At 46.5% G+C, this 24,119-nt stretch overlaps 1 protein-coding gene across 1 annotated transcript in view; it reads right to left on the bottom strand.

Annotated features, from left to right (window-relative positions):
• The window catches only part of STAB2 (stabilin 2), a 133,698-nt gene that overhangs the window by 10,993 nt on the left and 98,586 nt on the right, over positions 1-24,119 (bottom strand). The window contains exons 45-61 of the mRNA XM_031462915.2: positions 21,916-22,035; positions 20,930-20,977; positions 20,027-20,110; positions 18,613-18,759; positions 17,696-17,836; positions 16,561-16,620; positions 15,412-15,588; positions 14,723-14,812; positions 13,832-13,978; positions 12,453-12,509; positions 11,228-11,354; positions 9,726-9,875; positions 7,910-8,014; positions 6,503-6,610; positions 4,678-4,871; positions 3,452-3,593; positions 667-800 (exon numbers count right to left, since the gene is read on the bottom strand). Coding sequence (XP_031318775.2) covers positions 667-800; positions 3,452-3,593; positions 4,678-4,871; positions 6,503-6,610; positions 7,910-8,014; positions 9,726-9,875; positions 11,228-11,354; positions 12,453-12,509; positions 13,832-13,978; positions 14,723-14,812; positions 15,412-15,588; positions 16,561-16,620; positions 17,696-17,836; positions 18,613-18,759; positions 20,027-20,110; positions 20,930-20,977; positions 21,916-22,035 — 2,031 coding nt within the window. The remainder of the gene's footprint in view (positions 1-666; positions 801-3,451; positions 3,594-4,677; positions 4,872-6,502; positions 6,611-7,909; positions 8,015-9,725; positions 9,876-11,227; positions 11,355-12,452; positions 12,510-13,831; positions 13,979-14,722; positions 14,813-15,411; positions 15,589-16,560; positions 16,621-17,695; positions 17,837-18,612; positions 18,760-20,026; positions 20,111-20,929; positions 20,978-21,915; positions 22,036-24,119) is intronic.

Here is a 24,119-nt window from a genome sequence, read left to right as displayed (position 1 = left end):
GCCCCTATTCCCAGCAAGCAATCACTGGCAGGTAACAAATGGGCAAGGCTCTGGCTTTAGAGGCCAAGAAAGTAGCCCAGGCCAGAGCTCCATTCCCTACCTGCTGGTGGCTGAGAGCTGGGACCGTTCCCACTGACTCCCTTCACAGCCCCTCCAGACACAGAGAGCCTGAGCTATTCCGGAGACACTCAACTGCTCTGTGGGTTCAGGGAGATCCTGGGCTTGCAGTTGTCCATCTCTTTCTGGTTTCCAGCCGAGAGGTGCACACTCCCAGCTTGTGCCTCTGCCTTGGTGGTTGAACGTCATAACTGAGAACAGACTTTGGGAGTCAGGGTACATTTCAACACTGGATCTGCCACGTCTTGGTTAGGGCAATGACTTAGGGCACATTCCCTTTCAGAGCCTCAGTCGCCCTGTGTGTAAAATGGCAGTAGGAACACCCACCTCCAGGGATGTAAGAAAGGACAGTAACGTCAGTGACACACCCCACACTGTGCCTGACACACAGCAGACGCCCAATGGACATGACAAACTGTTACTGCTCCTGGAGCTCCCTGCACTCCTCTCCAGGAAGGCAACAGCCTCAGCCTCCCCTGTTGTAAGAGGAAGCTGCACCTCCTCCCCTGAAGACCCTGCCTGCATGGTGCCCACTCACTGGGGACCCACCTTCTGGGCGTAGGAGAGCTGGTTGTAGGTTGCAATGGTGGCAGCTTCCTTGGCACAGGCCTCTTTGGCTTTGTCAAAGGTCAGCTTGTACTGGCCCAGTGGGGAGCGCAGGTGGAACACTCCTACAGTGGTATCTGGAAGGGAAGGAAAGGGAGCACCCAGGTCAGACCCCGTTTGGCAGCGCCTCCATCGGAGGACTTTCAAAGTGGAAAGCCAGTTGTATCCCAGGGTTTCCTGGGATGCCTCTCCCCTTCGAGATGTGTGGAAGCCTATCCTTTAAAATACTTGTTTCTTTTCTATCTATGAAAGTAGCATGTGCTCACTGTAGAAATCTGGGCCATACATAAAAGACATCAGCCCAAACAGAAACTTTGTACACATTAAAGAATGACTCCCTCTCCCCAGCCCCTAGTAACCTCTGTTCTTTTTTCAGTCTCTGAGTTTGCCTCTTACAGGTACCTTAAACGTGTGGAGTGGTACAGTATCTGTCCTGGGTCTGGCTTCTTTCACGTAGCATAACGTGTTCGGGGTTCATTCATGCAGTAGCATGTGTCAGAATTTCCTCCCTTTCATAGGCTGAATGATACCCCGCCGTACAGATATGCTATACTTTGTCCACTCGTTTGTTGGATTCAGTTGTTTCCACCCTTTGGCTGTTGAGAATGCTGCTGCTGTGAACATGGGTGTACAAACATCTGTTTTGAGTCCCTGCCTTCAAGTTTTCTCTGACTAGTTTCGCTCTCTCACTTCAGCTGCACCAACAGCATGAGATAAATTGCTGTCTTCTGTCTTAGTACTTTTTTCCCCTTGGCCTTATGAATTAAAAAAATTTCCTCAACTACACTGGGAATCTTCTTCCAAGAAGAGACAGTGTCACATATAGTCATATATCCAATGTATTTTCCCTGTTTATATATCCTGCTTCATCACTCAAATGGATTTGAGGTGTCTTAGGACATCATGTTATGGACTGAATATTTGTGTTTCCCCCCTCAACTTGTGTGTTGAAATCCCAACCCCCACCAATGTGATGATATCAGGAGGCAGGCCTTTGGGAGGTAAGTAGGTCACGAGGTTGGAGCCACCACGAATGGGCAGAGCCCTTATGAACAGGACCCAGCGAGCTCCCTTGTTCCTTCCACTGTGTGAGGACACAAGAAGTTGGTGTCTGCCACCCGGAAGACAGTCCTCATCAGAGCCCGACCAGGCTGGCACCCTGATCTCGGGCTTCCAGCCTCCAGAGCTGTGAGAAACTCCTGACATTCCTAAGCCACACAGTCTGTGTTGCAGCCACCCGGACAGACTAGGCCAGTAAGTAGCAGGTGTCAAATAGTTATCATCGAGATGTATACAGACCGCCTCACTGAAATCACCATGTCTGTGCAGCCACCATGGGAAACAGTGTGGAGATTCCTTAAAAAAAGACTTACCCTATGATCCAACAATCCCACTCCTGGGCATACATCTGGAGAAAACTCCAATTTGAAAAGACACCTGCACCCCAGTGTTCACAGCAGCACTATTTACAATAGCCAAGACATGGAAACAGCCTAAATGTCCATCAACAGATGACTGGATAAAGAAGATGTGAGATATATATCTATATATAAAACAATGGAATACTATTCAGACATAAAAATTAATATAATGCCATTTACAGCAACATGGATGGACCTAGAGATTATCATACTAAGTGAAGTCAGTCAGATGGAGAAAGACAAATACCATGTATCACTTACATGTGGAATCTAAAAAAAAATGAGACAAATGAACTTATTCACAAAACAGAAACAGACTCAAAGACACAGAAAACAAATTTACGGTTACGGGGGAACGGGGGAGGTGTAGGGGTAAATTGGAAGTTTGAGAGTAGCAGATGTAAACTACTATATATAAAACAGATAACCAGCAAGGTCCTACTGTATAGCACAGGGAACTATTTCAATAGCTTGTAATAGCCTATAATGAAACAACAGGAAAAACAATGTATACATATATGCATGAGTGAATCACTATGCTGTACACCAGGAACACAACATTGTAAGTCAACATATTTCAATTAAAAAAATAATAAAAAATAATAAAATTACCATGTCTGCTAAACAAACTCAGCCTAGCCAAAGACAGCCAATAAGTTCTGATTGTCCATAATGCTCGGTGCCCTGAATTGCCTTCTGACCAACTGAAGTCCTCCTTTGTCCTGGCTCAGAACTGCATTTGTGGGTCCTCCATGGTCTTCCTCCGTCAGGTTTCAAGATGCCCTACCACCTGCAGCTCTGCCCTTCTCTTGGGCTTTACTTTATTGTGTGGTATAATTCTTAGTTTTATTATACCTGTGGGTGTATGATAAGCCACTCAAATCATCCTTGGAAGTGAACGGAATGTATGCCAATCAATGTGCTATTACTAAAACAACTGCTAAGAAATTGCTTCTGCTGGTGGCAGGCGCTTGCTCTTTGTTATTTAGTGCCCTAAACTGTGCTCCTCAGATTCGGTTCCGATTCAATTCAACTGCAAGTGTTACCAAGCAACCGGGGAAGAGCAAGTGCCAGGAAAATCTATGATAGCTGACGTTGGAGCTCCCTCTGGGTTCTAAGCTCAGAGTCCAGTTCTGAGTTTCCCCCGCCCCTCACCCCACACCCCTCGACTGCAGGGGCCCACTGCCTCCACTGGCTCCAGGGCAATGCACGGGCAGCTTGGTCCCGGTTTTAAGTATTTTTGCCTTTTGCTCTTGCAGCAGTCCCTGCCCCAAGCCAGAAGGGCAGATGTGTTGGGCAACACTGACCTTGGAAGTGGAGGTCGACACAGTCGGCGTTGGCGTGGCACTGCCCGTTGTCCTGTAGGCAGCGGTCAAGGGGCAGCTGCTCTGGCTCACAGTCCAGCCCGTCTCCCACGTAGTGAGCTTTACATTTACACTTGTGCTTGCCCTGCAGGGAGGGTGGGAAAGAAGGAAAAGCCCCTCTCTAAGTCCCCAGATCCCCACGTGCTCTGCAGGTCGCCCTCCGGGGTAGGAGAGGCTCAGAAGGACCAAGAAGCATGCCTTTCCTGTCTGCTGGTCACTGAGTTGCTGCTCCAGCTTGTTTTTGTACAGGCTTATCCTCCTTTACATCTCAGATCAAATGCCACTTCCTTGGAGAGACCCTCCCTGACTCCAGTCCCTTCTATTGGCCTGATTTTTGTTCTTCCTGACTCTTGGCATTCTCTAGAAGTATCTTGTGCATTCCTTTCTGTACTGGGCGTTGCCTTCCCCCTCTATTCATATGTAAGCTCTTGACTGCTACATCCCTGGCACCTGTAACAGCACATAGCAGGTGCTTGACGAACATTTGTTGAACCAATAAATGATCTCATTTAATCACCACAACAATTCTATGAGGTCTGTATTATCAGGCCCACTTTGTGAATAAGGAAAATAAGGCTCAGAGAGATTAAGCAACCAGACCCAAAACACCCAGTGCATCAGTCCAGGATTCAAGACTCAAAGGCCACCTGATCCTAAGTTCAAGTTTATAACTGTAATGGACATCATCGTCTTCTCTTCCCCCCAGAGACATGGGGCCACAGGGCACAGATTCCACTCTAGAAAGACCTGAGTGAGTGTGCAGACAGCACTTCTCCTGCCACTTCTCACCAATGTTTTTGTTTTAATAAGCATTTTATTTTGAATAATTTTAGATTTATAGAAAAGTTGCAAAGATAGCAGGGAGAGTCCCCATATATTCTCCACCCAGTTCTCCTGAATGTTAACATCTTACACAACCAGAGTTCATGGTCAAAACTAAAAAATTAGTGTTGATGCCTTACTATCAACTGAATGAGACTTTCTGTGGATTTCACCACTTTTTCCAGTAAGGTCTTTTTCTGCTTAAGATACCACTTTGCATTTAGCCTGCTGACTTAACAAGAAATAGACTCAGGCGGGAAGAAAGCTTAGAAGAGGCCAGAGTGGAGAAGCAAGGATGAGCGAGGCACCATAGCTGCTCCCCACTTCCTTGGAGAGGAGAGACTCACCGGGCCAGTCATCTGGCAGGTGGCGTGCTCATGACACCTGCCGTTGAGGCCGTCCGCACAAAGGTCTATCTCCGTGCAACTGTGGCCGTCCCCCTGGTAGCCCTTCTGACAGCTACAAGAGACCTCTGTGCCCTTCTGGGAGCACTTGGCGACCTTCGCACACCCCCCATTGTTCTGTTTGCAGAAATCCACAACTGCAAGAGCAGAAGAGGGGGGCTCAGTGAACCACCATCTGTGTAAAGGGGGCTTCAGATCAGGGATGTGGGTCTCCCCAGGACCAGTGATGTGGGGGGAGAAAATGGGTCCCAACATGCCCTTCCCTTCCCATCCCCGGTGGCCTCTGTGCTGGCCTTCGCCAACACTAGTGTCCTATGGCTAGTACCCTCATAGACCAGGCCTGGTGACCTCTGTCCACCTCTGCCCTCCCTTGTCACATATCTCTAGGTTCCATTTTGGTAGCTTTCTGAATGAGTTCAGGTCTTTAATGTTAGGACAGTGTTTTGTGTGTGGAGAGTTAGTGCACTACTGAGCATCTTGTGAGACAGACATCATTACCCTCACTCTACAGATGAACAAACTGAACTTGACAAAGGCAAACCAGCTCCAGCTGGTGGTGGGGCTGGGATTTAAACCCAGGTTGGGTTGACTCCAAAGCCCGTAATTTCCCCACTGTGTTGTGCTGCTTCTAAAGGACCTTTGTTTTCACAACCCCCCAAATTTCAACATAATAAGAGATTAGCTCTAGCCTCTGGAGTAGCTGAAAAGCCCTCAGATTTCTCCCGCCTGATTTCCTGGCTGGAGTCGTGGCAGCTGCTTGAGACCCAGAGAGGAGGAACATGAGGACAAAAGGCCTCACCCCAAGAATGGTGGAGCAGAAGTAGCATGGGTCTTCGCCACCACTGCTGCTGGCCCACCTCTGCACTGCCTTGTGGCAGATTCAGAGCAGCAGGCACAACGTGGTCTCATTTCTGGAAGGAAGCTCTGCATCTCTATGTGAATATTGAGTGAAAAAATGAGTGAGTCCACGTGTCTGAGATGGGTAGCTCTCCCTGAACCTATTGTTTCCTTTCTCCATAGAAGCAGAGTCTTAGCGGGCTCGTGGTTGCCCAACTGAAGAGTACATTTCCCAGGCTCCCTGTGTGACCAATAATGAGGTTCCAGCCAATGGGATCAGAGCAGAAAGGACTTTAGCCACTTCTAGGTGTGTCCTTAAAGGGAAGGAGGTCTGCCTACTTCCTCTCCATCCTGCAGCCTGGGATATGCTTATGATAGTGGCCACCTCGGGCCAGGCAAGTGAGTGACGGCAAAGCAACAAGACAGGAGTCTGGGCCCCTAGATGACCTCTCAGAGCGAAACCCTAGGTTAGCCCTGGATCCCTCCATCCAAACTGCTACATGAGACAGAAATGAACATCTAAACATCTGCTTTGTTTATGCCAGTGTTCATTTGGGTCTCTGTAGCTGAACCCATATTCTCACTACTAATGACAGAGACATTGCAGTGTTCAAAGTGGTTCTCACCAAGTGCTGAGAGTATATGTAGGTTTAACTGTTGTTTTTAAAGTATTGTATTTTCTGAATTTTTGAAGACTGAGTTGTCTGTGAAGTTATAAACATATTATAAAACAAAGTGCATCACAGTTTGCAAAGCAATTTCAGCACCATGCCCTGGGAAGTGGGCCGGTCAGGGATGAGCAAACCCACTGAGGAAACTGAGTCGCAAAGAGGGGAGGTATTGCCAAAGCAGCCCAGGCAGGAAGCAGAAGGGCCGGGACGGAGCAGAAGGCCCCTCGCTGCTCTCTTGCACATGCACCAACGGGACCTACCTGTACACGTTATTCCGTCCCCTTCATAATTCAGGTTACACTCACACGTGTTGTTTTCCTTACAGGTGGCATGAGCAGAACAAGGAGGTGTGCACACTGGGGGCAAAACTGTAAAGAAAGAGGCCACCATTCATCCTGCACTGTGGTGTGAGGTGTTGGGCCCCACCTAAGGCGTCTTCCCCAGACTCGATCTGGCCTGTCACTGTGTTTCAAAAGTGACCCCTCACAGCAGGAGGATGGGGTGATTTGCTCAGGTCCCTCCCAGCCTGGAGATTCTGAGATTCCAGAATCATTCCTTTGTATCTAGACACTCTCTCTGGAACATTATCCAGATTAAAATGTGAATAATGTTACCTTTAGGGGAACCAATTAAAACTTTACACCTCAAAATTTGCTAGCAAGGCTGAATCTGGCAGATTAGCTCTTTGACCAAAGAATATGGGGTTCCAGAAGGAGGTGGTTAATTAAATTGGAGGAGAAATTCCACGGCCTTCTGAGGACTCTGCTAAGCGTGGGAGAAGTCTGGAGCTTTGGTGATTGGAAGGGACTACAGTTATCAAGAGGCAGCATGAAGCCATGGGGTGGGGGGGGAGGGGCGGGGTGAGGAGGAGGAAGAACTGAAGTTAGGGGACTGATGGAATTCTGGAACATCAGGTTGCTGACGCCCAGAGGAAGAGCTTGGTCCTGCCCTTCTGCCCTCGGGGAAGATGAAGTCACAGTGATGCACATGGGCTAATTCATCCTTCACACCTCAGACCTTTGACAGGAACATAGGGCTTGGGGTTTTAGGGAGGCCTCAGAAAACTGACGTCTCCACGAGGATCAAGGTCATGACGATGACAGTGATGGATGATTGACAATGGCAGCTACTGAGTGCTGGGCGCTTCAAAAATATGACCCCAACCCTCATAACAATCCTCTCCTACAAACAGAGCAAAGGCTCTTTTCAGGGACGAGTGCATCAGGACTCAGGAGGGTGGCTCAGCTGAGGGCGTTTGTCTAGTAAGGAGCGGAGTCAGAGTTCAGACCCTGGACTCCACAGAACTGTGCGTTTTCTGTGAAACCCTCCACCTCCGTGTCTGCACACATCTGGGCCCGGACCATGACCATGATCCCCGGAGATCATTCCTGCCCAATCCTGTATCCTCTGCTTGAGGTGGGACTTTCCATGATTGATAGGATTGTGTGCTGGTTTCATGAGCTTGAGTTAAATCTTTTCATCAAGTTTCCTTCAAGTCACCAGTCCTCCTGGGGCCTGGGGCATTGTATTTTCCTTGTGGAAAAGGGAACCTCTGCTTTGTTGGTTTTTTCCAGGTGTTGCTCAGACCCCCCACCCCCAGTTGGGTGCTCCTGGCAGGGTCTGTGGTAGCACGGGGTTGCCGGTGACTGACCACTCCCACGACAGACCTGTCTGCTTGTCACAGAGGCGGCCCGTCCACCCCAATTCACAGACGCACTGCCCGGAGCCCGTGATCCCGTCATCGCAGTGTCCGTGGTCCGAGCAGCCACAGGCTGGAAAGCAAGTTGGAGTGTGATCAGAGATCAGGGACTGAAATCCAATCAGTCAGCTCACTGGACACCCATTGGCTGCATTGCCAGCATGGGAGGCACTATGCTGATGTGACAGTCACTCATTCATTCATTCATTATTCATTATTCTTTAAAAAAAAATAACATACTCAGTGGCTATCATGATGCAGGCACTACTAGGCAACGAGATTACAGGGGAAACTTTAGACCCAGGTGCCTTTTCTCGTGGAGCTTACAGCCTAGGAGTAACTGGCAATAGAATATTATAAATACGCTGCGTGTTGTAACACAGGAGCAGAGGGTGTCATGGAGTATGTACTAGAATAAAAGGGGGAGGGAATCCTTATCCAAGTCTCCTAACAGAGAAATCTATTTAACAGTAAAACCTTCAAGACGTGTACCAACCCTCACGCCGCTTGCCACCTCCAGCACCAACACCCTGGCCCAAGGCACCCCAACTCTCACCCCAAAGTTGCCGCTGCTTCTGCTTGTGCTGCCCCACAGTGTACCCCCCACAAGGCAGCTGGGGTGGTCCTTTCTAATCTCCTCAGGACACCGCTCCATTCACAATCCTCCACTGGCTGCCATCACACTTAGACTAGATGCTGGAGACTTGTCTCTGCCAAGAAGCTCATGTGTTATCTGGCCTCTAGTGACCTGCAGATTTCATTTCCTCCCTCTCTTCCTCTTTGCTCACTCTGCTCAGCCATCTTTGTTGTTCCTTGCCTGCCAAACCCACTCCTGCCTCAGGGCCTCTGCACTTGCACATCTCTCTTCCAGGAAAGCCAGTCCTCTAGTCTGCACTGTCCAGTAGAGCAGGTTCGCACCACATGTGGCTATTTAAAAGTAAACTAATTTTAAAAAATCAGTTCCTTAGTCATAGATTTTGAGTACTCAACATCCACATGTGGCTAGTGGCTACCATTCCTGATGGCAGAATTATAGCACATTTCCAGCATCACTGAAATTCGACTGGACAGAGATGCTGATATCCCCTTGCCCAGCCCCCTCACCTCTGTGAGGTCTCTACTCAAATATTTCGTGAGATGGCTTCTAGAACAGTGCCTCCTTTCCTTCCTGTTCCCTTTCACCTGCTGCTTTTTCTTTGTACCTTTATGTCTATTTTTGTTTATGTCATTTTTGTTTCCTCCCTTTGAATGTACACTTCTTGAGAGCAGGGATTTTGCCTCCCTCCCCACACTGTATCCCTATCACTTAGAATAGTTCCTGGCTTTTGAACAAGTCACTTAGCCTCTTAGAGCCTCAGTTTCCTCATTTGCTAAGTGGGGATGATAACAGTCCCTACCTCAAAGGGTTCTTGTGAGGATTAAATGGTACAACATACCTGCCTGGCACATAGTAGGCACTCCATACACGTTAGCTATCACTGTTAGTAAGGACTCGGTATATACATGGTAGCTGAACAACTGAATGAGTGAGTGTTGGCCGGCCACAGCTTACCTTAGTGGCTGCCAGGGATGTGAGTTTCACTTCTAGAGATGAAGCTCTTTCAGTGGATGGAAACTGGGAGTATATCCAAAGAGGAAACAAGCATGTGAGGGCAGGCAGATGGGAGGTGGGTGGCCAGGAAAAAGGGGAAGGATGCTTCCAGGTCAGGCAGATGGTGTGGATGAGGACAGGGAGCACACAGCCGAATGACGGGCAAAAGCACAGGGGAGTGGGTGCCACGTACGCTGACAATCAGGCCCGAATCTCCCTGGCCAACACAGCTCACACGCCGTCCCGTTGAAGCCGTTGTTGCATTTACACTGTCCCGTGGCTGAGTAGTAATCGAGGCAGACACCCCGGTTATTACACGGGGTATCTGGTCCTCCAGGGCAGGCTGGAAGAGATAAAACAGCAGTGACTCAAGTCTCCCCAGACCCAGAGCAGCTCAGCACCTTTGTGAACATGCTGCTAGCCCGTCCGCAGCTGTGGGTTTCCACTCCATTAGCCCAGGGGCCCGTGGCCCTGGGGACACACCCACATAGTGTCACTGGATGTTTAGGGCAAACCACTGGCCTATGGGAAGTGAATGTAGACGTATCTGATAGGATTGTCAGGGCGTTACACTGCACTGTGCATTGTACTTAGGGGTCAGGAGACCTGGATTTGTGTTGACCTGGGCTGAGCAACTTGCTCTGATCTTCAGTTCTCGGGGAGGGGGTGGAGAGGAGGAGAGGGGGAGGAGGAGGGGGGAGGAGGAGGGGGGAGGGGGAGGACCTGGTGCCCAGTGGGCCTGTACCACATTGTGACTATGAGGATCAAATGAAGTACTGTAACAGAGCGTTTGAGAGTATGAAGCACTAAACCAAATACAAGGGATGGCACTGACTTGTGAATGGTCTACCCTTTAGTGATAAGGAGTGGAATGGAGGCTGAGTGATTGTATGGACTCCCAGCCCAGATTTTTCTCAACTGGACTGTGATGAAGTATGCATGGTACTTAAAACCATGGCTTCTGGAGACACAATGTGAGACCTTGGGCTTTGCTTCTTATCCAATCTGTGCCTCCATTTCCTTACCTGTGAAATGGGCATGACAATGGAACTACTTCTTAGGGGTTGTTTTGAGGTTTAAATGTATTACCATACATGCGAAGTAGCACTCAGTAAATGTGCTTGCTTAATGCATGGCGGACGGGAAGTGCCACGGTATCTGTGATGCTGTTGCTGCTGCATTATTGGCTAGAAGTTGTATCAAGAACCAGGGGTTTCAGGAGCCCTCCTCTGAAGGGAGGGAAGGTGATGTTACACATCCTATAGCAGGTCCCCTCTCCCCCCAGGAAATAAAGGCTCACACATATCATATTGGCATAGCACCTGCCAAGGCAGAATTCAATTAGATGCATTTAAACTAGAGTGCTTAGCACTGTCACGGACTGGCATCAGCAGGGAAATATGGTGTTTTTAGCACTATGGGAAAAGTCTAATGCTATATTGTTAAGCACAAAAGCATGGTACACAATTTACAATCTTTGCACGATAGAATCAACTCTGTAAAAAACAAAACATGGCAATGAAAAAAAAGGAGAAAGAAACTACACAACCGGAGTCATTAGGCACAATGTACCGCCTTCCCCTCCCCAACCACACACACACACACACACACACTTTATACTTTCAATACTTCTAGATGCTCCACAGTGATTGTACAATCCTTTCAGAATTGCGAGGCAGTAAAAGGTGCCCTCACCCTGACAGTCTGGCCAGAAGTAGCCCTTGCAGCACTTGGGGAGCTGTATCACCAGGGTGCACTGCTGCTTGCAGCCTTCCAGGTTCCTCCTGTAGGGCAAGTCGTACAGACACTTCTGCTTCTTGCCCTAAAGGAAGAGATCAAATCATCCCTCTGCCTTCCACCACCCATACTTGGGCTCGTGGGCTCTAGTCTGCCTCCAGTGGAGGATCTCGGGTACTGCCCAAGTCGAAAGTGGGACTCAAGGGCCATGACCCCTGGATGGGGAATTCTTAGGGGCGTAGGGTGGCAAATGAATGGGGCAGGGGGCAGAGCTGGTCAACAGAAAGATTTCTCTCCAGTCTTAAGAGGAAGGACTTTCTGACCCTTAGAGCTGTTTGCAAAAGGTCTGGCTGCCTGGGGAGGAGGTGGGGAAGAAGCAGCTTTCTGTCAGGGGAGGGTTCTGTGGCAAGGTGCCAAGATCATCAGAGGAGAAGGTACAGAGTTACATTTTGTTCTGTTTTGTTAGAGGGGTTACTAGTAGAGTAGAGCAGAAAGAAACTGGCTTTGGAATAAATACCCACATTTTAAAACTTACTTTTTCTAATTACCACAAACAGAATTGTTATTAGCTCCATTTTATGGAGGCAAAAACGTATAGGTTAAGTAACTTGCCAAAGATCACCCATTAGAATTTGACCCCATATCCTTGGACTCCAAATTTCATTGGCTTAACCATCACTCTTATGTTGCATTTTGGGCTGTAATCCTAGCTTTGCTTCTTACTAGCTGTGTGGCCTTGGGCTGCCTGCCTACCCTCTCTGAGACTCATTTTTCATAAGTGGAGGTAATATAGCTTCCTATGAGTATTATAATGAGGAATAGGGATAATGTATAAATAAAGGGTCCAGCACAGAGCCAGGGACACAGCAGCCAACAAAATGCAACTATTATTTTTTATAATTATAATTTTCTTTGCCACCCTGTCTAGGCCCATAATCCCATGATTTTCTAGACTGTTCCTAGAAGACGGATAGTGGGTTGACAGGTTGCCTGGGATAAGAATGTTCATCTCAACCCCTTGGCCTGATTGTTGACAGACAGACATAAATTACGGTTACACAGAGCTATAACATACCCACAGATGCACGCTTATGCATACATACTCACCCCGAACAGAAGACTGGGGTCTGATAGGGAAACAAACCTACCGCTCTCCAAACATTATCACTGTGTGCATAATTACCTTTGGTTTGGTCCACGTGGGGCAGCTGGGCGTATTGACACAGCTCCCACAATTCCCCTAGTACGCAAGAAAAGAAGCACTTGTAAGTCAAGAGTATTAAGAAACACAAGAAAATGACCCTGGTTAATGCCTTGATTAGCTGATCTCAAACTTAATTAATCTTGATTAAGATTCTGGCCACAATCAGGAACATAAAAGCAAACACCTGCAATTTTGCCATGGAGAATTCCAAAGGTCTGTCTTGTACCTCAAGTCCTGGGGTTAGTTCTCTGAGATGAAAATTTCCCTGTTAGATGGAGGTGGACCAGGACAGGGTCACACAGGCACATGATGCAGTGGTCATGGGAAACGTGGGTGCACGTTCAGTTCTGTTACATATCCACTGTGATAATTTAGCCAATCACATTCTTTGATTCTCAGTTTTCTGATCTATAAAATAGGGATGGTAATTCTCGGTGCGGTTTGATCTTCAGGGGATTGGTGAGGGAAAACGCTCAACTGGAAAAAATGTGTGTATATGTACTTTGGAAGTTAAGAAGGCCACGACCTCTGCAGCAGAAAGAACAACTGTTTTTTCACCTCCTACTTTGGCTGACTGGCATCCTAATAATTTGGGATGTTTAGTGAATGCCTATAAGTTGCCAGGTACTAAAATCAACTGGTGACAGACTTTGCTGAGTAAGTCACTTCACCTCTTTGAGACTCAAGTTTCCAAATCTACATAATAGAGTTGATGATAGCTACTTCTATTATCAGATAATTGTAAGGGTAATGTGAGCATTGAGCCAAATAGCAGGCTCAAAGGTCATACTCAGTAAGTGGTACTGGATGGAGGAATGAGTGTGAAATGTGCAAAAGCCTCACATTGTGCAGGCCCCAGGACAGAAGTGCAACAAGTATTAAAGAGTGAGCACATGACTGGAGGTATGGGTGACATATATTAGATTGAACCATATGAAACTGCTATTTTTATAGTTATACCCTGTCAAAATGGCAGTTTCAAACAGTTTAATCTGTCAGAAGCTCAAAAAATGTTTGTTGAATGAATAAACGAGTGACTGAATGGACAGATGGGTTTAAAAGTGACTGGCAGAAAGCTGGCACATAGATTGTCTCCATCAACTGTTTCCTTAATCGCGAGGGAATGAATGGATTGGGGAAGGGGTGGATAAATGAGATAGTGTGAGGCTTGTCTAGGATGAAGTAGATGCCTGTTGATTTGAACCCAAAGAATGCTGTCCTGTGGTTCTCTGATCGCTCGGGTCCTGTGTTCACTGAGGACCAGTCCTCAGTGGCTTCACAGTAGGGTCCACGCTGGATCATGAGGGCTGTTCACTGGCCCAAGGTTCTCTTACTAGAGTAGCATTTTTAAGACTGACCGAGACATCGAAAGCTGTAAAAGCGTCACAGCGGCCCCCCAGGGTGGGATCAATTAGAAGACAGTCGATGCCATAGGCCACACCCAGGTCAAATAAAAGCTCCCGCTGCACAATTCTACAAGTTTGGCCATTCAGGAAGAGCTCGCCCTGTGAGAGAAGGGGGAATGGGAGGAAGACAGAGAGAGAGGGAGGGAGAGAACAGTCAGCAATCCTCAGACTCCTTTTTCCAGGTCATGTAATGTGACCAGCACCTGCTAGTCAGAAAGAACTGATAAATATCGATATCAATGTCTATATTGATATCTCAAACACTCAGTATGTATTATGTGCCAAGTAATGTCCTACGTGCTTTATCTGCGCAAATTCTTTTAATCCTCACAACAACCCCAGGATGTAGCTACTATTATCCCATCAGACCCATTCATCACATGGAATTACAGGAAGGTAATGTTGTTCAGGAACTAGCCAAGGAAGGTGAAAATCACAAACTTTCTCTCTGTGGGTTGATCTAGGTGGGTATAGCCCAGAGCTGGCTCTGACTGCTGAGAGAGGGCTGGAGGTGAGGCTGCAGTGGGGCTGGGAAGGAAGGGAAAGGAATGACAGTGTACTTTCTTGCTTCAGGTAAGGGTCTCACACTGGAAAATAAGTTCTAAAAAAATCAATCCAAAGCTGCTCTCCACAAGTGCAATGGGGCTGATACCTGGTAAGGGTTTGGGCTAGCCAGGATTTATCAGGCTTTTCATATCCACTTACTCAGGGGAAATAGCGATGAAGGCAATGAGAGAAAAGAGCTTCTCCTCAATGTGGAAAAAACTGAACATCTCCTTGAAGGGGCAGTGGCTGGGGAGTGCGTTAATATGCTCCCAACCCCCACGTGGTGACAACACTCACGATGTCACTGCCAGCTCCACACTTCACACTCAGCTCAGAGCCTTGCAGGGTCTTCCAGGTAGCAGATCTGGGGAGATCCACGGCCAAAATCTGTAGGAGTGATGGCGCCACATGAATACCCCAAGTCTGGGCTGAAGAAGGGCCCAAAGGCGCTCTGCCATCAAACCAAATCCAGATACAAGTTCCTCTAAGAGTCCTATTAATTCCAGCTTTAAAATGACAGTAGATGTAATCAAAAGGAAGAATAACCATGGGGTCTCTAGGAAAGTGGAAGTTTTTTCTGTGGGGAAAGTCTCTTCCAGCTGGTGTCAATCACCCATCCGTACCCATCTATACTTGGCAGTCCATGGAGGATGCTGTGTTGGTGTATGCAGCCCGTGGGAAATGGCATAGGGTGCTGTTATGGGCTGGACTGTATCCCTTCTAAGTAAAAAGAGGGGAAGAATGCTCTTGGGTGTCAGTTAAAGTTAGGACAAAACCAAGAAAAAAAACCGATGGCAGGTGGGAGAAACAGAACCAGATATGCTAAGCTGCAGGGGCCAGTTCACCACAGCCAGTCAGAGGAGGGCACAGCGGGACAGGGATGGTCAGGCCTCCTTGGTGCTGGGAGGTGGAGACACACCAACAATTCCTGGATACCATCACCCCGGGGCATCCCTGCATCTCACGTTTGTGCGAAAACAAAATACCTTGGAATCTCGAATCACGTGGAACTTCAAATACTCCTTCAACTTGTCCTTGTTGTCCTCGTTGAACAGGAAAGCCTGTTGTTCAGGAGGTAGGGCTTGGAGGGCTTGGTCGCTAGGCCAGAAGAGAGTGACTGGAGTGTGGATTGGGTCAGTGATAACGCTCAGCAAGCCCGTGTCCTGAAATGCAGGGAACCGGTCACATGCACAGGTACAGTCCAGCCAAGAGGTACAGAGTCTCTCGGAGGACCAACACCAGCCAGTTAGGGGTCCCCTCCAGGCCCATCCCAGGGCTCACTGGGACTCTGGCTGGTTCAAGGGTGACACAGCTCGAAACTCGAGACTCATCACACTCCAGCCGTTCTGATCCTCATTTTCTCAGAAAGCAAGTATTTTAATTTCTGGAAGGCCCACTTGGCATCTTTTTTTTCATATTTCATTTAAAAAGTGAAACCTATACAATATTAAGATACTCCTGTATATTTAGAAGATTTTGAGATCACAAAGACGTAAAAAAAAAAAAAGCCAGATGAATGGGGAAGAATCATTTTGAGAACTTTCTACAGCCTGGGTGCATCATATACATTTTTTTCTTGTAATTTTCCTAAGAAAATTTCCCTACTGCTTGTGATACATGGAGGAGAGGGGGGCCTTGGAGGACCCTGCTCCTCCCTGATTCTCCTCTGGAATCTTTGTTTTAACAGGAAGTTTCTCTACTCAATTTGTGGGAGCTGTCTCTGAAGCAAGAAGGATGTGATTTTAGGTGCAATTTCTGCCTGTCTCATGGGCAGAGATTCCCCAGGTCTGCCTTTTGGCTACCCCATCTCTGTTGTGGGGGTGATAATTCCAGGTATGAAGCACCTAGTTCAGGAACTGGCACATACTAATTCCTTTCCCTAGCTCTGGCCTCAAATACTTCAATTCCTAACTCAGCCAAGGAATAAGCCATGCAAGATTTTGGGAACGGAGCGGCAGAGAATGACTGTTATCCAGAAAGTTAGGACTTCCTTAAAGATCCCACAACAGCTGGCTAGTGAAACAAACAAAACCACACAACAAACAAAAAACCTGTCAAAAAATAAGCCTCTTTAGGTAGGTTATAACCCTTGAGATATACATTCCCCTGAAGCAACGTTTCTTCTAGGTTTTTACCTGTATTAAGTTGCTAAATTTGATGTAGCCATGGTTTATTGCCACTGTCGTAAGATTTTGCTGCAAAGATAATAAGAATAGGAATGAAGCTGTTCCTTATACAGCCCACAAAGCACTTTCACAGAAGCTTGGTCACTCAAATGAGAGGAAGATAACGTGGCAGGTGCTGTAGACTGGCTTGTCAGAACCCACCCCAGTTCCCTTGTACCCGAGTCTTTCTGCTTTACAGAAGTTGGGTGGCTAAACTCTGCATTTTCCCAGACTGCCCTGCAGCTAGAGCCCCATATGCGATATGGGATCCCCCAAGCAGAAGGGCTTGTGCAAGACACTGGTGGAAAGAAACAACATGAGGTGGCAGTGGCTGCCAGCAGGGATATCAGATCTCCTGACAAGCACAAGGGTGGAGACATCTGGTGTCCAGACCCTGATGTCCTAGGTGATGGAGACAGGCAGCACTGGCAGAGCTGGCACAGAGCAGCCCTGTGGTGAAGTCAGGGGTCCTTCCTTTGCGGGTATCCCCAGGCTGCTTTATTTTATTCCCAGCTGTGCAGAATCTGAATTAGGCTCTCTAGCTTTCCAAGAGATTTGGTGATATACATAATATCTTAAACTCCTTTTTCTTTAAGTGAGATAGAGTGGATTCTGTTGTCTCCAGCTAAGAACCCAATGCTAATAAATAACAACAAAAGTTGAAACTGTCTTTTCTGTCAATTGAGGTGTTTTACCCCCGATTTAGTTTTAGTGATAATTGTCTATCTATCATTTATCTATCACCTATCTATCCATCATCTATCATCAATCTATCCATCAGATCTTTCTTCCTCCCTTCCTTCCTCCCTTCCTATCTATCTATTATCCATCTATGTAATTTCTGCACCTTCCAAATCTATCCAAGACCACCTGCCTTTGTGGACACTGAAGAAAAACTTATAAAAATCCACTTGACTATTTAAAATAGACTTCTACCTACTTACTTCTTACTAAGAATAACATTCACTAAGCTTTTAATAGTAGCTTGAGACTGAAGCAGTAAAATTAAAATGTCTTGGAACAATGCCTCAGAATCAGAATTGAGATAATCAGTTATGGGTACTATGAGTCACTCTGTGCTGAGAGTCTAACAATGAGTACCCACCAGAATCCTTCCAGAAGCATCTTTAGGGGTGATAAGCAAGTTTTGGGGAGACAGCAGTTTGTCTATGATGTGGATGATTCCGTTGGTACTGATGATGTCACTGGATATGATCTTAGCTTTGTTATTTATAAACACTGTGTCCTGAAATTAACCAAAAAAGGAAAAAAGAAATAAGCACAAAGAGAAATAGACACAAAAATCACTTCCTTCAGAATGCCCTGCCGTCATGTTAAATCATCATGAGGGTAAATGTTTAAGTGGAGCTGTGGGCAAATTCTGAAGATCCAAGTTACTTGAGCACATTTTTAATGATGATTATAAAAAGAAAACAGAAAAGAATGTCATTTTCACGGAGAAGTTAATAGCAAATAATCAACCAAAACAGTCATTTCACCATGATTCTCAAAAATGAAACAGCAAGCAGATCCAAATTGGCTTCTTTTTCACATGTGTTCTCCACACCACCCACCACCCCTCTGCTTTTTGACCCCACTGCATATATTTCCCCTATGCAATGAATTCTACAGACACCATTGGTTTCTCTTTGTGGGGAGGGAGATGAGCATGATCAAGTGGCTTTGATCAAAAACTTTCATCCCCCTTCAGCTTCTGACCAATGCTGCTGTTCTGCTGACCACCTGCAGCTGCTTTGCCCCCTGAGTTTCAAAATTTGAGCTCTAATATTTACTTGCTGTGCGACCGTGGACAAGTTACTAAACCTCTCTGAGCGCAGTTTCCTAATTTGCAAATTGGAGAAAAATAACAGTATATTATGGGATTATTTTGAGGATTGAATCAGTTAGTGCACATCAGATACTTAGGCTAGTACCCGGCACAGAGAAATCCCTCCACATGCATTAGTCGTTATCATTATTATCACTCTAAGGAAGAGGGGAGTCTGAAGTGGCCCCTCTTACCTGAGAGACAGAGATAGCAATTGACTCCCCTTGGAGAGAAGTAGCATTTGGGGTCAGTTTCAGGTTTTCCAGAAGCAGCTGGTGGCAGGCAATTACATGATACCGAAGAACCTGGGCCATTAGCCCCTGTTCGTCCCAGGCTTTAACCTGTAATAGGTCAGAGGGTTGTACCCAGAGCCAGAAGCCTTCTACTCCAACTTTTCCTTTTGCTGTCCCCTCCTCCAGACTCCCTCCCGCACGTCTGTCCCCACCCAGACCCTGGGGAGCAGGCAGTCAGGGTTGGCTTGGAGTCAGGGACACAGGATGGAGACTGTATAGGCAAGAGGGAGAAAGTGGTTATAGCTCCTCTTCTGCTTCCACTGTAGGATCTCAGCATGGAAGGAACCTGGAGTCCCTCTGGTCCAGCATTTCACAGCACACATGTCAAGGACCCCACCCAAGTCCTGCGAGCTGCTACTTGAAAAAAGTGTTTTCTTGTGCAAAATGCTGGATGACACCGCACAGTATGCCCCTCTCTTGTAGGGGTGCCTGGGCTGATTTATAACTTTAGTATGGAAGAGACCACCATGCTTCTTCACTTGTAGGTCAAAATAAAAACATTAACCACAAAGTCAGTGTCATAAGAAAGCCCACAAAGTTATCAATATTTCATGATAACTCTTTTGATGCTTTTTAAAAAACATCAGATGTCAAAGTTTTTCAAAAATTTTTGTGTTCCTGCTTTACTAGTGTCCAAAATAAATGTAGAGAGAAGCAGCATGTGCAGTGGTTAGGAATACAGGTTCTGGAGTCATGTTTGAGTCCTTGCTCCACATTTTGCAAGTCATGTGACCTGGGGGAAGTTACTTTTCTTAACGTCTTCAACTGTAAAATGGGGATGATAATAGCATTCAGCTCACAGGGTTGTCATGAAGACTAAACGAGTTAATCTAAGCCAGGCACTAGAAACAATGTCTGGCACATTCAATAAATGTTTGCTACATTATTATATATTAATGAATAATCCAGCATGAAGAGTCGGAGTGAATGTTAGATGGTAAAGGCTCTGATAAGTCCTGCATGAAAAGAACCTATTCATATACTGTTAATCCAATATTCCTCTTCATTCCTTTTTCGGGGAGTGGGGTCTACATGATGCTAGAATTATTTTAAGAATTGTTGTTCTTTTCCAACCTCCTACCCTATTCAGGAATGTCCTTTAGAAAGTCTCTGGCCAGTGGTTACCCCAAACCCACTAATTCGCTTCCCCTGACAGAGGTTCCTATGCTGAGAGGCAGCCCCTTCCATTGCTGGTCTGCTCCAACTGATCCTAAATCTTCTGCCCAGAAACGTCTCTAGTGCTGGTTCAGGGTGATGCCCAAAGACTGTGTTCCAGTCCCAAACCTCTTCCACATGCCTCTCACTTCATGCTTACCCTGGGTTCCTCATCAAAGGCTGCAGATAAAGGTGCAAGAACAGTGAAAGGGCCTGGGCCAATCAGGTCTTGTACAGAATGCTCCTGTGGAAAGAGGGGGAGGGTCAGATTGACATACTTAATACAGGCAGGGGCTCAAACAAACAGCAGAGAGCGCACATAGTGGCAGAGGGAGTGAAAACCGGATAGGGACATCTGGGTTTATTTAGTCAGATTCAAATTCATTCAGATTTTTTGTCATTGAAATAATGTTTATTTTTATCTGGTATAAAAATAACATTATGCTGACTGTATTAAAGATTTAAAAATACAGCATAAAGAAAATAACCCACACCTCAGAGAAACCCATTATTTCCAGATAAATTTTTTTCCAGTGTCTCTTCCACATACTATGGGTTTTACATGATTGGGACAATAATACAAATACAAGTAATAAGATGATTTACTTAACTGTTCCAATTGTCTTCTTGCCAATGCTAAGAGCCTACGGTTACTTATATTTCCTTCTAGAGTTTATGATTTTATTCTTCTGGACTTTTTTATTCTTCAGTATCATCTCTGGAACTTATTCAGATGTATGAGGTGCAGAAAGATCCAACTTAATATGTTCACCCAAAGAGTTAGCCGATGGCCCCAGTAATGCTTCTTGCGTCCACTGTCTGAAAGCAGTGTTTCATATACTACATTCTCACGTGTACAGCAGAACAGAGCAGCATTTATGCCACTCTGCTATGCTGCTTACCTGAGGCCTGAGATGTGCACAAATGACCAACACAGAGACTGTTTCAGAAATCAAGGCTCCCAGGCTGTCTTCTACCCTCACCTACTCCGGGGGTTACAGATTTATCTCCTATCTGGCTTGAGACCCAACTCTTCTAGCTAGACAGACACACACATTCTTACCAGCAACTGGAAATAATATTGTGACGTTTTTGGGTTCTTGGGAAGCTCCTGGAAACAAAGACAGGGAAGGTTCACTTAATGCCTGGGAATTATACACAAGAACAATGCAGGGTTACCGCATGACGATGTCTCTAAGATCTAGAGTATCTACCATGATTTCAGCTGGAAATCTGGGCTAATTTCAAGCCCCATTTATAGGCTTAAAACTGATGTTCAGAATGACTACAGGGACATACTGTGAGTTCCAAAACCTTGCTGGAGTCACCATCTGATTTACCACAGAAAGGTTCAGCCATTTCCAGAAGCACCTGAGCTTTAAGAGAATTTTTAGTAGTTCAAATATTAAAAAAAAAAAATCAATTATCAGTTACAAGTTTATGGTAGATTTAGTTTCTCTAGTAACAAGAGTATTTGATCAGCCAGTATGCTCTAAGTTCTTCTTTAAACCAAATAACAGAATGTTCACTTTCTAATAGGAGAAATCAACAAGTATCACGATGCCTCATCCTCTACGTCCAGTACAGATTCTCGTGGGCAGTCATGCAAACACACACTCCAACAACAATCCACATCATGATAATGCCTCCGAGTTTCTGTGTGCTCTGTGCCTGAGACACATCATCTCATTTAAACCTTATAACAACCTGCTGGGGTTGGTACCATTATTATTTTCTTTTACAGGCTGGAAAACTGATGCACCAAGAGGTGATGTAATCTGCCCAAAGTCACATTACTAATTGGCACACCTGAATTCAAACCCCGATGTTTCTGACTCTAGAACTGTTGATTGGAATCACTGTGTTCCAGGTCAAGTGAATTCCCATGGGAAGATAACATTTCTTTTCGTTGCTGATTTATATGAAAGTAGTCTTTCGCATTTTTCTAGAGTTCTGTGCATAAGAGAACTCTTGCACATTCCTTAGCTTCCTGGATTCTGCACAGGGAGGAAAGTGGAGTTTACTTTACTGAAAAATGCCTCGCGTTACCTGATGAATGTTGCCACGGCAGGTAAACCCATCCCCGACGTAGTTGGGTTTGCAAGTACACGTCCTTTCGCCTTGTCCAGTGTGACTGCAGATAGCAAATTCACTACAGCCGCCGTTTTTCTGGTAAAATTCCCAAGGAGTGGGGGGGTAGGAGTCAGACCAGTTCGTTTCCAGCTCTGCCAATGTTCACAAAGCAATTCTGTACTGAAGTTTACTTTTGGTCTCACTCTCTGCTTGGCTGGTTTGCATTATTTGCCCTTCCCCAATTCCTTACAATTGTAAGGGCCATCTGACTCACTCAGCCTTACACGGGCATACCTCATTTCACTGCGCTGTGCAGATATTGTGTTTTTTTTATAAATTGGAAGTTTGTGGCAACCCTGCATTGTCCGATGATGGTTAGCAATTTTTTTTAGCAATAAAGTATTTTTTAAATTAAGGTATATATGTTTTTAAGACATTATGTTATTGTACGCTTAATAGACCACAGTATAGTGTAAACATAACTTTTATATGCACTGGGAAACCAAAAAATTCTTGTGACTTGTTTTACTGCGATACTCGCTTTATTTCAATGGTCTGGAACCAAACCTACAATATCTCCGAGGTATGCCCGTATCCTGAGATGGCAGGTCCATCCCAGAAGATCTCCAGCCCCATACAGATCAGCCCAGAGCTGCCAAATGGGGAATGTCTTGGCACCTGGGAGTTAGCTAGTAAGGCACCAATCTCGTTGGACATTTCCCAGCTTTAGGCTAAACTCTAATCCCAACATAGCAAAGGCAACAGTCATCATCTAGAAGGCAGTCAGTATAAAGCAGAACTTTGTTACCATCTGCAGAAAGTTTATAAACTGTGGGAGATGGAGCAGAGCCCTACAATATAAACAAAGCAAAGTATAGTTCAAAGCCAACACCCACCAGAACACCGAGAAGGGCTCTGTAGCCTAAGCCAAGTTCCTGAGTGGGGAAAGGATATAAAGCTCAGGAAAAAGGAATCCAGTGGGGTTGAGCAGAAAAGGAGGTCAGCAGTCTTAAAGGCCAGTTGTACAGTCTCCCCTCCTTCCCAGCCCCAACTCCAAAAGTATTGATGGAACATGGTATTTCGGCCCAGGAGAGACTTACTGCACCAGATTCCTGCCTCAAGCTGACACAGCTCAGTTAGCTGTGCAAAAAAGCTGAGTCCTGCACAACCATTAACCATCTCCTAGGGGCCCTGGATGTTGCAGCTAAATACCCTAGATTTTACTGTCTCGATGCCCAGCCTGCTCTAAGACCATCAGGATGAATCCCCTCTGTCCCACCTTCCAGTTCATTTCAGTCAAAGCAGGGGTTCAGGCGGCCAGGGTTCCCTCCCACTGCTCGGACTCTCCCCAGCATGTTGCTCTATACACTTTTGATCTGACCTCATATCCCACCCTTCCTGCCCTTACAGGCCCTACCCTTGTGCCTTCTGAGACTCACAGGTAGCAAACTCCCACTGTCTCCTCCTGTCCCCAGAAAGCCCTCTTTGCCTCTTACTGAAGAGGTGCCCATCTGCTGCAAACGCTGCTCCCCTACGCCCCTCAAGCGAAGCTCTTCCTCCCTTACCCTGCACTTCGTGGCTGGGGCTGGGATAGCATCTTTCTTACTGCACATCGTCCCTTCCAACCACTTCTATTCCCTCGTCTTCTACAAATGCCAGCTCCCTCAGAGCACGTGGAATCTATACGCTCCCATTCCTCTTCCTCTGTCTGCGCAGTGCGCCTGGATCACTGGCTTTCTCTCCATGCCTGTTGTCATCCTTGGTGGCACCAACATCTCTGTCTCTGACGTCTTCTGCACCTGCCCCTATTCCCTGCCAACCTACCCCTGCTCTATCCCTGTCATCATCTCCTTACCCATCCTTGACTTGGTTCCACATTAAAGTGGACTGCTCCTGAAAGCTCTATTTCAAGCCTCCTGCTCTCTCTGACCACCAATTTCTATCCTTTCCATTCACCTTTTATAACACTGTGGCTCCAATCTCCTTTGACCTGCAGGGACCTCCCCTCCCTCTGGGCCACCTCCTCCTTTCTCACCCACAGTCCTGCTCACCTCCTTGCCCTCTGTCTCAGCACAGCCCAGACAGCGGGCAGCACACTGCAAACCCCACCTCGCTCCTTTCTCCCCTCAGCCCACCTGGGCTAGACTCTGCCGCCCCTGGGCTCACCCTGACGGGCGGAG

Source organism: Camelus dromedarius, chromosome 11 (assembly GCF_036321535.1).
Source record: "Camelus dromedarius isolate mCamDro1 chromosome 11, mCamDro1.pat, whole genome shotgun sequence".
In the NCBI taxonomy this organism is placed as follows: Eukaryota; Metazoa; Chordata; class Mammalia; order Artiodactyla; family Camelidae; genus Camelus; species Camelus dromedarius.
This window is presented reverse-complemented; position numbering and strand designations above follow the sequence as displayed.